The sequence below is a fragment of the Corythoichthys intestinalis genome, chromosome 4, assembly GCF_030265065.1.
Source record: "Corythoichthys intestinalis isolate RoL2023-P3 chromosome 4, ASM3026506v1, whole genome shotgun sequence".
NCBI lineage: Eukaryota > Metazoa > Chordata > Actinopteri > Syngnathiformes > Syngnathidae > Corythoichthys > Corythoichthys intestinalis.
In genome coordinates this window covers 45,981,335-45,993,643 of record NC_080398.1, presented here as the reverse complement: position 1 = coordinate 45,993,643, position 12,309 = coordinate 45,981,335, and the positions used below count along the sequence as shown (strand labels likewise).

General features: G+C 39.2%; 1 protein-coding gene across 1 annotated transcript in view; it reads left to right on the top strand.

Annotated features, from left to right (window-relative positions):
* The window catches only part of nradd (neurotrophin receptor associated death domain), a 37,226-nt gene that overhangs the window by 11,838 nt on the left and 13,079 nt on the right, over nucleotides 1-12,309 (top strand). Inside the window, exons 2-3 of the mRNA XM_057834917.1 lie at nucleotides 8,757-8,889; nucleotides 9,007-9,360. Of these exons, the coding sequence (XP_057690900.1) occupies nucleotides 8,757-8,889; nucleotides 9,007-9,360 (487 nt within the window). The remainder of the gene's footprint in view (nucleotides 1-8,756; nucleotides 8,890-9,006; nucleotides 9,361-12,309) is intronic.

Here is a 12,309-nt window from a genome sequence, read left to right as displayed (position 1 = left end):
GGATATATACATTCAACATACGGTATATAAGTACTGTATTTCTTTATTATAAAAATAAATCAACAAGATGGCATTACCATTATTAACATTCTGTTAAAGCGATCCATGGATAGAAAGACTTGTAGTTCTTAAAAGATAAATGTTAGTACAAGTTATAGAAATTTTATATCAAAACCCCTTCTCATGTTTTCGTTTTAATAAAATTTGTAAAATTTTCAGTCAAAAAATAAACTAGTAGCCCGCCATTGTTGATGTCAATAATTACTTACACAATGCTCATGGCTGCTGAAGCCTATAAAATTAGTCGCACCCAAGCACCAGCAGAGGGCGGCAAAACTCCGAAAAATACAACAAGTACAACTTTCACTGTGCTCTCATTTTAATCTGTTTGAGCGGGGCATTTGTGTGTTAATTGCGTCAAATATTTTAACGGGATTAATTAAAAAAAAAAAAATTACCTCTCGTTAGCGCAATAATTTTGACAGCCCTAAAAAAATTACTTTTATCTCGAGGCACATAAAGTTGATATGATTAAAAGTAATTAATTAATTAAAACAGAAGGGGGGGAAAACAAAAAAAGTAATATAATTTCATTAATTACAGTTTTTCAATGTTAAATGTGTGCTTAGATCTGGCCATGCTTGAAAAACACCTCCTTTCTGATGAAAATGAATTGGAATGCAACAAATGTTTTTGTATAAGATTTTATTAATAGGGGGATAAAACACTCACACGTGATTTATTTTAGCAGGGTTTTCTTTGAATTGTCTTAATTAATCACGTCAAACGTTAATGCTGAATTAGCGCATAATGCGCACATGACCAAATTTTATGCTCATCCCATGGTTGGAAAATCCTGCTGGTAAACACTAGCCACCATTCTATTCATAGATTGAATAATAGCTGAGTCACCAGTCAGTCAAATATTATTTTACAGGATTTGCTTTAAATTGTCATAATTAATCATTTCAAATGTTAATGCTGAATTAGCACATAATGTCTCATGTGCACAAGACCAAATTTTATGCTCATCCCATGGTTGGAAAATCCTGCTGGTAAACATTAGCCGCCATTCCATTCATAAAGTGGATAATAGCTTAGTCACCAGTCTGCTGCACAGATGAGTTATCCCAATTTGGATGGACTCTATGTTTCATACCATGGTGTACTTGCAACCTCACTCTGACATCGTGAAACGTGTCAAACTCAGCAACAAAGCCGCTATTTCCAAATATTTGTCAAAAATTTAGATTTTAGAATGATTGAATCTGGTTTCTGTCCTCCAAACGCAGTCCTGCGCTAGCAAATCCAAATATCTTACTGTTTCGCACCGGATGCCGCCAACCCCGTTCCCTAATACGGCTGATCTGGGTTTTGTGGCCACCGCTCAGATATCATCAGGCTCCTCTGAAAGGCCCGCACTCATTCAGCCCGGGTGTTGTTTTTGGATTCAATCGAGCCTCCGATTCTAAACGCTTTCTCCAGTCATATCAGCTCACAGCCCTTTGGGATCACAGTGTGTACTTGAAAAGGGGGGCTTTGGGTTTGAGGCGCTGCAGGTTCACGCACGTTGTTGCCGTTTCTTCAGACTTCAGAGACAAAGAGAGACATCAGCGACTTGTTTGGCTGTTACTTTTTTCCCTTTAGGTTGTTGTTAGACATCTGTTTGCTCTCGTCGGCCCCCCTCGGGGCCACAATGGGCCAATCTGCCTTTCAATGTGTGCATGTTTAAGATGCTTGGAGAAGGGGAGTAGTGAAATAGTGAGTTTCATCTACACACCTGCAGGGCTGCCAGGGACTTCAAAGGTCTCGCTCTCCCCCAGACAGACACTCGCATGCTGGGCAGCCGCGTGCAAGTGACACCCTGGCCTCAGGCTGGAAGTGTCCCCTTGAAATGCCTCCCCCGCTTTCCGCGTCTTTCTCAAGAGAAATCACACAAAGTCCAGCCATTGTCATTTATTTGCAATGAGCCGGAGGTGTCGAAGCTCTTCTTCCTCTTTTCTATCCCTCTCACCCCCTCTTATTCCTCGCAGCGCTCCAAAGCCATCTGATTAAAGCCAGCCTCTGCTGTCAGGCGCCAAACCCCGCTGCACAATCTGTTAGGAATGTCTGATCTATCCCCCATGTCATAACTCACACTGGGCTCTCCATTACCCACTTGTAGATAAGGGCTCCCAGCACTTTAAGGGGGCCAAACCGTGGCAGATGGTAAGATTAAACAGGGGCGAAAAAAGACCCCTTTCCAGTCACCCATTGCCTGATTAAAAAAAAAAAAAAAAAAAAAAACTATTAGTGTGTCATTTCCCACATGAAAAATAAGGCCTCCGAAAAGACTAAAAAATATCTAAGTGCATATATGAAAATCCAAAACAATGACCCGTTACAAGGCGATTGGTTATTTTTGGTCATTTAACGCTTACATGCACACATTATGACTTGTGACTCATTTAATTCAATGGCTGCCATTGATGGTTTTAGACGTCCAATCCATTTTGACTGAGAGGGACCAATGAATGAACTTTCATTTGTTTTGGACTCCTAACGCTGTCAATGGCACTGAAACTTGAGCATTCTGAATTCCAACTGTTGATTTACTGTAATTTCCCGAATATAAGGCACACCCGTGTATAATGTACACCCCAAATTTACTTGTAAAATCTGGGGCAAATTATTGTACCTGTTTATAACGCGCACCCTAATTTTAGCACCAATAAGTAGAAGAAAACAGAGCTCGTGTACAGATACAGAAATGTCATTTTACTGACTGGTGAAACACAGCACAAGCATAGCACATTGGTAGTTCAAAACATTACCGTAAACTGGCAATATTTACGGTAATAATATGATTTGAAAACTTCTCCAACTTACCAGAATTTAGGAGAAAACAAAACAGATGTGACTTTTCTTTTAAAGGCTGCTGTTTAACTTGCTCCTTTCATCATGATGAATACATGTTTCTTCCATGGATTGATACAGTAAAATGAAAGTGAGAACGTAAGTCGGAAATCTGTGAGAGCTCATCGCTGTCAACACGACAGGAACAATAGAAACTATTGTTATTTGGGTTTGAGTTTCCCGAGGGACAGATATAGTTGACGGACACAAGAAGTCTGTGTGTTTACGTTTGTTATTGTCAGAGTTGCGGAGCTGCAATAAACGTTGACTCAAATGAGTTCAAGTAACTAAATTCTGTGCTTTATGAAGAGTGAAAAACGTTTCTTCAACACAACGTGGCCGTGTCAATTAAAAAAAAAAAAAAATCGGTTTATATATATATATATATATATATATATATATGTAATATATATATATTTCTGTCTCCATCCATGTGCCCGTTTATAATGCGCACCATGATTTTACAAGTTGATTTGGGGGGAAAAAGTGTGCGTTATATTCAGGAAATTACGGTAATTCAAAAGAGGAATATATATATCTATTCATGAAAAGCGACATTATTAAATAAAAAGGCCATTGTGGAAAAAGACACTGTAAAAGAAATTCTTTGTGAAAAACGCTCTTTATCTTGTAAAATCTTTTTCATAATAATATTTCCTTATTTTAAGGGCCATGTTACACAATTTTTCTGTTATTTATCAAAATGGTATTCATTTCAAAATGTTATTTTTATTTATTTAATTTTGACCCTTTTGGGGTTCCATAATTCACAGCCAGTTTTCACATATTAACTCATTTGCTCCCAAAAACTTATAAATATGTTTTATTTTTAATTGTTTCAGTGTCCCAAAAACGTATTTATACGTGTGTTGCGTTTTTTTTTTTTCACAATTGGCATCTGCAGGTTCCCATGTATCTTAGATAAGCTCAAAACCCATTTTAAAGCAATAAAACCGTCCACAGGAGGGCAGTAGCGCATTTGGTAAGACCCCCCCAACCCGATTCAAACAGTACAGCAAAGTTGTGACCGTGCTGCTCGCTGAGCAGAGCCCGCTCCGCAGGCTCGCCGCTCGCCTCCCCCGCACCCTCCAGTGTCCCGCACGGAAACACGCACGGCCAAACCAGTTCCCCCCCAGGAACACAAGTTCAAAAACATGCTAAGCTGCCACACATGCATTTCAGCTCCAAGAAGAAAACAATCCACCAACATCAGATTTACATACATACAGTGCCTTGCAAAAGTATTCGGCCCCCTTGAATCTTGCAACCTTTCGCCACATTTCAGGCTTCAAACATAAAGATATGAAATTTAATTTTTTTGTCAAGAATCAGCAACAAGTGGGACACAATCGTGAAGTGGAACAACATTTATTGGATAATTTAAACTTTTTTAACAAATAAAAAACTGAAAAGTGGGGCGTGCAGTATTATTCGGCCCCTTTACTTTCAGTGCAGCAAAATCACTCCAGAAGTTCAGTGAGGATCTCTGAATGATCCAATGTTGTCCTAAATGACCGATGATGATAAATAGAATCCACCTATGTGTAATCAAGTCTCCGTATAAATGCACCTGCTCTGTGATAGTCTCAGGGTTCTGTTTAAAGTGCAGAGAGCATTATGAAAACCAAGGAACACACCAGGCAGGTCCGAGATACTGTTGTGGAGAAGTTTAAAGCCGGATTTGGATACAAAAAGATTTCCCAAGCTTTAAACATCTCAGGGAGCACTGTGCAAGCCATCATATTGAAATGGAAGGAGCATCAGACCACTGCAAATCTACCAAGACCCGGCCTTCCTTCCAAACTTTCTTCTCAAACAAGGAGAAAACTGATCAGAGATGCAGCCAAGAGGCCCATGATCACTCTGGATGAACTGCAGAGATCTACAGCTGAGGTGGGAGAGTCTGTCCATAGGACAACAATCAGTCGTACACTGCACAAATCTGGCCTTTATGGAAGAGTGGCAAGAAGAAAGCCATTTCTCAAAGATATCCATAAAAAGTCTCGTTTAAAGTTTGCCACAAGCCACCTGGGAGACACACCAAACATGTGGAAGAAGGTGCTCTGGTCAGATGAAACCAAAATTGAACTTTTTGGCCACAATGCAAAAGATATGTTTGGCGTAAAAGCAACACAGCTCATCACCCTGAACACACCATCCCCATTGTCAAACATGGTGGTGGCAAAATTAAAATTTTATATCTTTATGTTTGAAGCCTGAAATGTGGCGAAAGGTTGCAAGGTTCAAGGGGGCCGAATACTTTTGCAAGGCACTGTAAGTGTTAACAACAAGCATAATAAAGTGCTTGTGTAGTGTAATCCGTTTCCACCAATATTTATTATTGATTTTATTCCACGGATAGCAGAATAAAGGAGGCTTATTTATCATGTTTAGTTCCATTTACTCTGATGGGGTTCAGAACATCTTAGCTGTCAATGTGCACTTTGGACTTATATTTGTTCATTTATGTTAGGCTACTTAGGTATTCATTTCCTTACGATTTAAAAAAGTCAATGTTTGCGCGATCTTCAAAATATATTCCATTTCACTCTGCATAATATAAGTCATTTGTACTTATTTTTCTGAATGTGTGTTATGTATATCTTTATCATTAAAAAAAAAAAAAATACATTAACTTCAATTTTAATATATATCCCATGTTCCTAAGTAGTAAGAATTAAGAAAATTAAGATTTGGCATTTAGTATGTGAGGAAATGAGGGAAAATAAAAATTAGGAGATGGAGGCTGGGGTTATTGCTGTTTTTGTTCACTTTTATTTTGCAAATAATTTAAAAAAAAATACAATTTTGAATGAAAATCAGTTTTTGTATGTGTTGTAGAAATAATTGTGCTAAAACAATTTTCTGTGCATTTCATTAGTTTAACAGGTTTGAACCCCCGCACCCCCCCAAAAAAACGAAATAAATCAATAAATCAATAAAATCTCTGGCTCCGTGGCGACCTTCACGTCAGGGAGTTCCGGCAAGAAATTCAAGCCACTTTCACCCCTGGTTATATGTGAATAAATTGTTACTTTGCTATCAAAAGCTCTATTTGTCTGGTTGTTTATGTTATTTTGTAAAAGGAAAACATTATTCAGATGTTTGGGATGTAACTAAAGCAAAAAATAACTGTTAAAGTCAAAGTTATGTTTGAAATGTATGCGTTTACAAAAAGCTCATTTTCTCAGTTTTTTTATCTGAAATTGGAAAATTGCTCAAACTAAGCTATTTTCTAATGCTGATTTCTAAAGAATGGAAAACTATATGAACTTACTTTTTTTCCTGCTGAAAGAAGAGAGTCTAATCTTTCTTTTGGTGGGTTCCATGTTTATATAGCAATAGAACAAAATTTTCTGCGGGCCTTGCAAAATCAGTCAAAATCCAGTAAAACGGCCGGGAGCATAGGGCCTTGCTCCGGTTAAAATGGCTGGGAGTGAACGAGTTAAATGAATTGGATACCCTTCACCATCAATGGCATGCGATGAGTTAAATACTATTAAAAAGAAGTCAACTTTAAAGTGTTACTTGTGGCTGGAATCAGTGTGTAGTTCTGTTTTCATTCATGATAATTTCAATAAATTAGTTTTTGCTTTGACTTAAAGGCTTGGTGGACAACTGGTTAGCATGTCTGCCTCACAGTTCTGAGAACAAGGGTTCAATCCGGCCTTCCTGTGTGGAAATTGCATGTTCTTCCTGTGCCTTTGTGGGTTTTCTCTTGCATCCCAGAACATGCATAGTTGGCTGATTGAACACCCTAAGTCAGTGGTCTCCAAACCGGTCCTCAAGGGCTGCTGTGGGTCCTGGTTTTTGTTCCAACCGATCAAGTACCGACAGTTTAACCAATGAAGTTTCTGCTAAAACGAGCAGCACCTGACTGCAATCAACTGATTACACTTTTAAGACACCAGATTGGTGCATAGGTGTTGTCTTGTTTTGTTGGAATGAAATCCTGCGCCCACTGCGGCCCTATGTGAAATAGTTGAGACTACTGCCCTAACTTGTCCCTAGTTACGAGTGTGTCTCCTTGTGCCCTGCAAAGGCGTACCACACGCAATACGTCACTTTTGCTTATTCATATTCATGACGTTAGCAACTGTCGCTAGGCGCGTCAAGCTCGCGTTTGTCCCTAATGCTAAATGCATATAAATCGTGTACTAACGAGATGTTTACTGAGCTAAAGCCTACGAATTCTGTCCGAAAATGGTGTCCCTGTTGCCAAATTCACTGGTAAAGATGTGGAAAAACAAACAAATGTTCAGTTAAAGAGATGGCTTGAGTGTCAAGGGCTGAAAAAGATGGGAAAAAGAGCCGAGCTGATCCAGAGGTAGCTTTTTTATCGACACCTTTTTCTTAAGTGCATTGCCTTACGCCACTGATAATAACTGTCACCTGTTTCAACAAGCTATCCTTTACCACCGTATGCCCATTCTTTCTTATATATTATATCCTCTGATTGTCATACGTCTCGGACCGTTCTTGGGGGTAATTTACATCACTATTTTTGTGTAGCAATCGTAAATGCTACTCAGTGACAGCCAACAAACACTTTTAATTTTTTTCATTAATAAAATCTTAATTCTATAATTTATTTACACTTCCCCCTTAAAAAACTTTACAACAGAAAAGGTAATAGATACCATTTTAATTTTTTTCAGGTCATTTGTTGTCAGACAGAAGCAGCACGGAAAAACGCCACGCTAAAAAAATAAGTAAAAATATCAAATGGCTTACCTCTTCGGGCAGGCAATGGATCAGGATTGTTGATCTGTAGGACCATGGCCCCCAACAAAATGTTTACTGTATACGAAGGTGAATGGCTTTATGTTGCTGGCGATAAACCGGTTTTTTTTAAAGTCCGCACAAAATGATCCATTGTTCACATTTTTTCCTCTGAGTTTTTTGCCTCGGGAAACGTATGAAGAAAACATCCTTCATATGTTGTAATTATAGAGTCCTTTCTACAAGTTCCATAGCAGCAGTGTTTAATCAGCATGTTCTTTTTTGAAAGATTACTGGCAAAAAACAAGCAGTACTAACATGGGTCGTATGCGAGGGCGCTTCTATGTTGACCCACTTCCGGTTTACGATGGTGACGTCATGCAGCCTTGCGATCTAAAAATAGCATTCGTGTGGTACGCTATTGGCTGGCAACTGATTCAGGGTGTTCCCCGCCTACTACCCATATTTAGCTGTGATAGGCTCCAGCACCCCTGCAACCCTCGTGGGGATAAGCGGCTCGGAAAATGAATTTATGAATAATATTGTATGAATTTATAGTTTTAAGAAAATAATGTAAAAAAATACTTTAATTAAAAAAAAGAAGTAATTGTTTAAAAAAGTACAAAAAAATAGGGTAAATGTCAACTTTTGAAGAGCTGTCCACTGTCAGCCCTGTTTCTAAAAGGGTTAATAACAACAACAACAACCCCATTAAGATCCGGCATCCACCTACGTGGACATCACATTTTGGGTCAAGTGTGGCTACAGGACTGGTTATTTTTTAAACAATCATTAATCGTCTTTTTTTATATTATATTTTATATTTTTTTTTACATATAAATTAAATTATAAATTAATAAAATGGTTATAAAAACAAAATTAAAAAATGAAAATGACACTCCAATTACACTCAGAATTGTATTTATTTATATTTTGGCGTTAGGCGTTAGATGTCCCAAAAAAATCCTACAAAGGGTTAACTCGAGTTTCAACTCGCACCCTCTATCCAGATTCACTATTCAGACTGAGAGAAGCAAATTATGTTTTAAGAGATTTAAAAAGTTGTCAAACAAGCAAATGAGTGCTTTTCGATACTTCGCCGGTCTTGATCATTATGCTTTTTTCCCCTTTTCTTTTAGGTTGTCTTTGGTGACGCTTGCCCCAGTGGACAGTTCACTGAGTCGGGCGAATGTTGTTCTGTGTGTCCTGCGGGCTTTGGAGTGTTAGTGGAGTGTGGAAAAGAAGATACTAAATGCACACCATGCCCAAAGGGTAAGCAATTATCTTCTGATGTTACCACATCAATACAGAAGACCTGTCTAATTGCTGTCTTTTTCTAAGCAAAAGGCACATGTCAGACTAATCTCCTTGGTGTAACCTTCCTCCCAGGAACTTTCTCTGCCTCTGCAGACCTGGGTCCTTGCCTCCCATGCTCACAGTGCCCGAGCGGCGTCCCTACATTGGCCGCGTGCTCCGCCGTCGAAGATACGCAGTGTGAATGCGACACGGGGTTCTTCTACTTCCCAATCTACGGCTTGTGCGCGCCATGTTCCAAATGCAAACGTGGGGAGGGGGTGGTGCGCGATTGCGGCCCTAAAGGGGACACGCTGTGCAAGACCTGCGCCGCGGGAAGCTTCACCGAAGACTACTCTCACACCAAAGTGTGCCAGTTTTGCACCCAGTGCACGGATGGCGAGGTGGAGATCAGGCCCTGCATGCCAAACTCGGACACACTCTGCATGGGTAAGTTTCGAGCGAAATGCGGGCAGTATAATATGAAAGTTAAGCATCCAACCTGTTGGCCGCAACTGTGTAAAGCAGGTGTGTCAAACTCATCGTATATACCCGTAGTTTTGGTGTCCTTCGGAGGGCCAACCAAGGCTGGATGAATCCACTCATTGATGACTAATCATTTATCAAATGAACTGATAACTATTTTGATTTGTTATACGATATGATGAGTCATTTAAAGACTCGATCTAAAAATTGTCCAAATCCTTTATTTTCAGTCTCTTAACCCCTCTGTTTGTTTATGGATCAAACTTACTTGTTTTAGGGGTAGTTTACATGGCGACTCTGTGACACAAAGACACAATGACTGTGTTGCGGAGTTGCCTCGCGTGCATATGGTGTCGGCAAAGACGAAAAATTCTGAATCCTGCCTCCAAAGTGAAAGAGTTCGATTGAGGGGGGCTATCTCTGAATGCATATGAAAGGCTCCCGCGGCGCGACACCGCGCCGATAACATCAGGACTCGTACACGTCACATTGGGCGTGCGCAGCGGTGCTACTAAACATTAAAACAGCAAATGTTGGCTTTAATTTACTGTTTTAATAATATTTTTAGATTAAATATGTTGAATGTTTCCATTTTTGTGCCTTTTTGAACAAGAGAACAAGAAAAATGCCATTGCTTCTAGTGGGCCGGCATATTTTTTTCCAGGCTGAGGGACTTTGATGGGGTCAAAGTGCATCATTTGCTGTCGCCTTGTAAATATGCACTGACCCCTAGGGCCTGGCATGAATTCATGCGGAATTGCAACATTGTTCGAAAGGAGACGGGCCCATATAAACGCAAACATGAAATTTTTCGTCTTCTCGTAGAGTCACCATGTAAATGGCCCCTTAAGTACATAATTTATGTTCTTACGTATGTTCTAACAGGATTGCAAATACATGTAGTCTCCGGTTTACGACGCACCCGACTTAGGTGATTTCGACTTTACGACGCTGAAGTCTCGTCCACCATTTTAGCCAGCATGTGGGAAAGCGACCGGTTAATTCCCGGGTCACACCTGGAAGGCTGATGATGTAAATATCCTGACGGGCCGATCGTCAGTTCCTCTTTGTCGTAATACGACGAAAAGCGGTAAACAAACATCGCAATCATCAAGATAGCAAAATTAAACTGAAAACATAACGAAATTGAATTGCTACTGGATCGTAGAGCCAAGTAAGAGACAGTCCTGCTTCCATAATGTCCAAATGTGTAGTTAATTTTGTTGCCGATGCTGACCAAAAATGACGCAATAAAATTCTGTCCCCCGCCCTCCCTGGAAGGGAGTCCCTGCACAGAGAGCGCCGGGTCGCCAACACGGGACAAGTCTAAAAGTGTCTAACCTGGGTAATTCCCGGTACATCTCCCCATGTCTGCAAGCCATGACAGGATTAAATCCCGCATTACATTACATTGGAGTAATGGAGTAAGTCTGAAAGGGGCTGTAGTCTCAAGTGTTTTTAAAAAAATGTTTTTTGTTTAAAGGGTACCACGGATTAGAAGTGGGCAACTCGATTAAGAATACGATTCAGAAGCTACAATTTGATTGTAAATCGATTATTGATGCACCCCCCGCCGCCCCATCCTCTAAGCCCACCCGGCTTTTAATGTTTTGTACATTAGTTCCAAAATTGTTCAAAAATCCTCTCAGGCTAAACCAAACGATTATTTCAGTATCAAGTTAACAGTTAAAAACGGCAAATAAAATACTCAAGTCCCCATGCTGTATCAGCAACTTCAAACTAAATTCAATTAATTTAATGTTGTGAATCAACCGTTAAAGTTGTTAAAATTTCCCTTCTGTCTACTTTGGACATGTGAAAGTTTTAAAACAATTTCATTATTTAAAGATAGAATCAAGTCAAGATTTTACAGATTTAGGAGTATTTTAGATAAAAAGGTATGTGGGTTCGCTACAACAGAGCCTTCAAGAGAAGTCTACTGCTTTAAGATGGCGGCAAGTCTGTCATTTTGCATCTAGTTCATTGTACATTATCTAACGCCACCGTCGTCTGTCATTTCGCATCTAAGTCTACATATATATGATATCTATCATAGCTTTACGTGGCCGTATGTTTGTAGCAACTAGCAACTGGGCGTTGTTTGTAGCAGCTGTCGGCCGCAGTCATGTATTATTGTTTTTTTCTATCTAGCGGCATTAGTTGAACATGATATCTTCCCTGGGTCCATTCTTCATTGCGCCTCGAAGACCGCGCTGACTGTGTTTTTGTTCCGCATTACCTGGTATAATTCAGTAATCGGAATTTGGATTTTGTGAATCATTCTCGAATCTTCCACGGCCGAATCGTGAGTAATCTAAGAATCAGAAATTTCGCACACCTCTACCACGGATAGAAAGACATGTTGTTCTTGAAAGATAAATGTTAGTACGAGTTATAATAGATAATTTGATATTAAAACTCCTCTTAATGTTTTCGTTTTAATAAAATTTGTAAAATTTTAAATAAAAAAATAAACTAGTAGATCGCCATTGTTGTTGACGTCGCAGGGCCTAGCCGTGGTTTTAAGTCACGTAGCAGTAAGACTTCTCAGCATTGATGGTAAGTACAGTATCTTATTTTTTACTTTATTTTAGTAATATGACGTATAATGCATGCTTTGGATAGTTATTTAAAGATTTAGGGGGTATTTAGGGGTACTTAAAGGGTTAATTCCGATTTACACGGCTAATAGGATTATGTCGCCAGCGTAGGAACAGAACTCGTTCGTAACCCAGGAACTATCTGTATTGTCCTATTCGTGTTTTGTATTTTTTGTTTTTAAGTTAAAAATATATATATATTCTCTTAATCTTTTTTACTTTTCATTTTTCTATTTTCTTCGAATACATTTTTGTTTATTTCTTTTAATTGAAAAATAAAAAGGGAAACAGTACATTTTCTATATTGTACTTA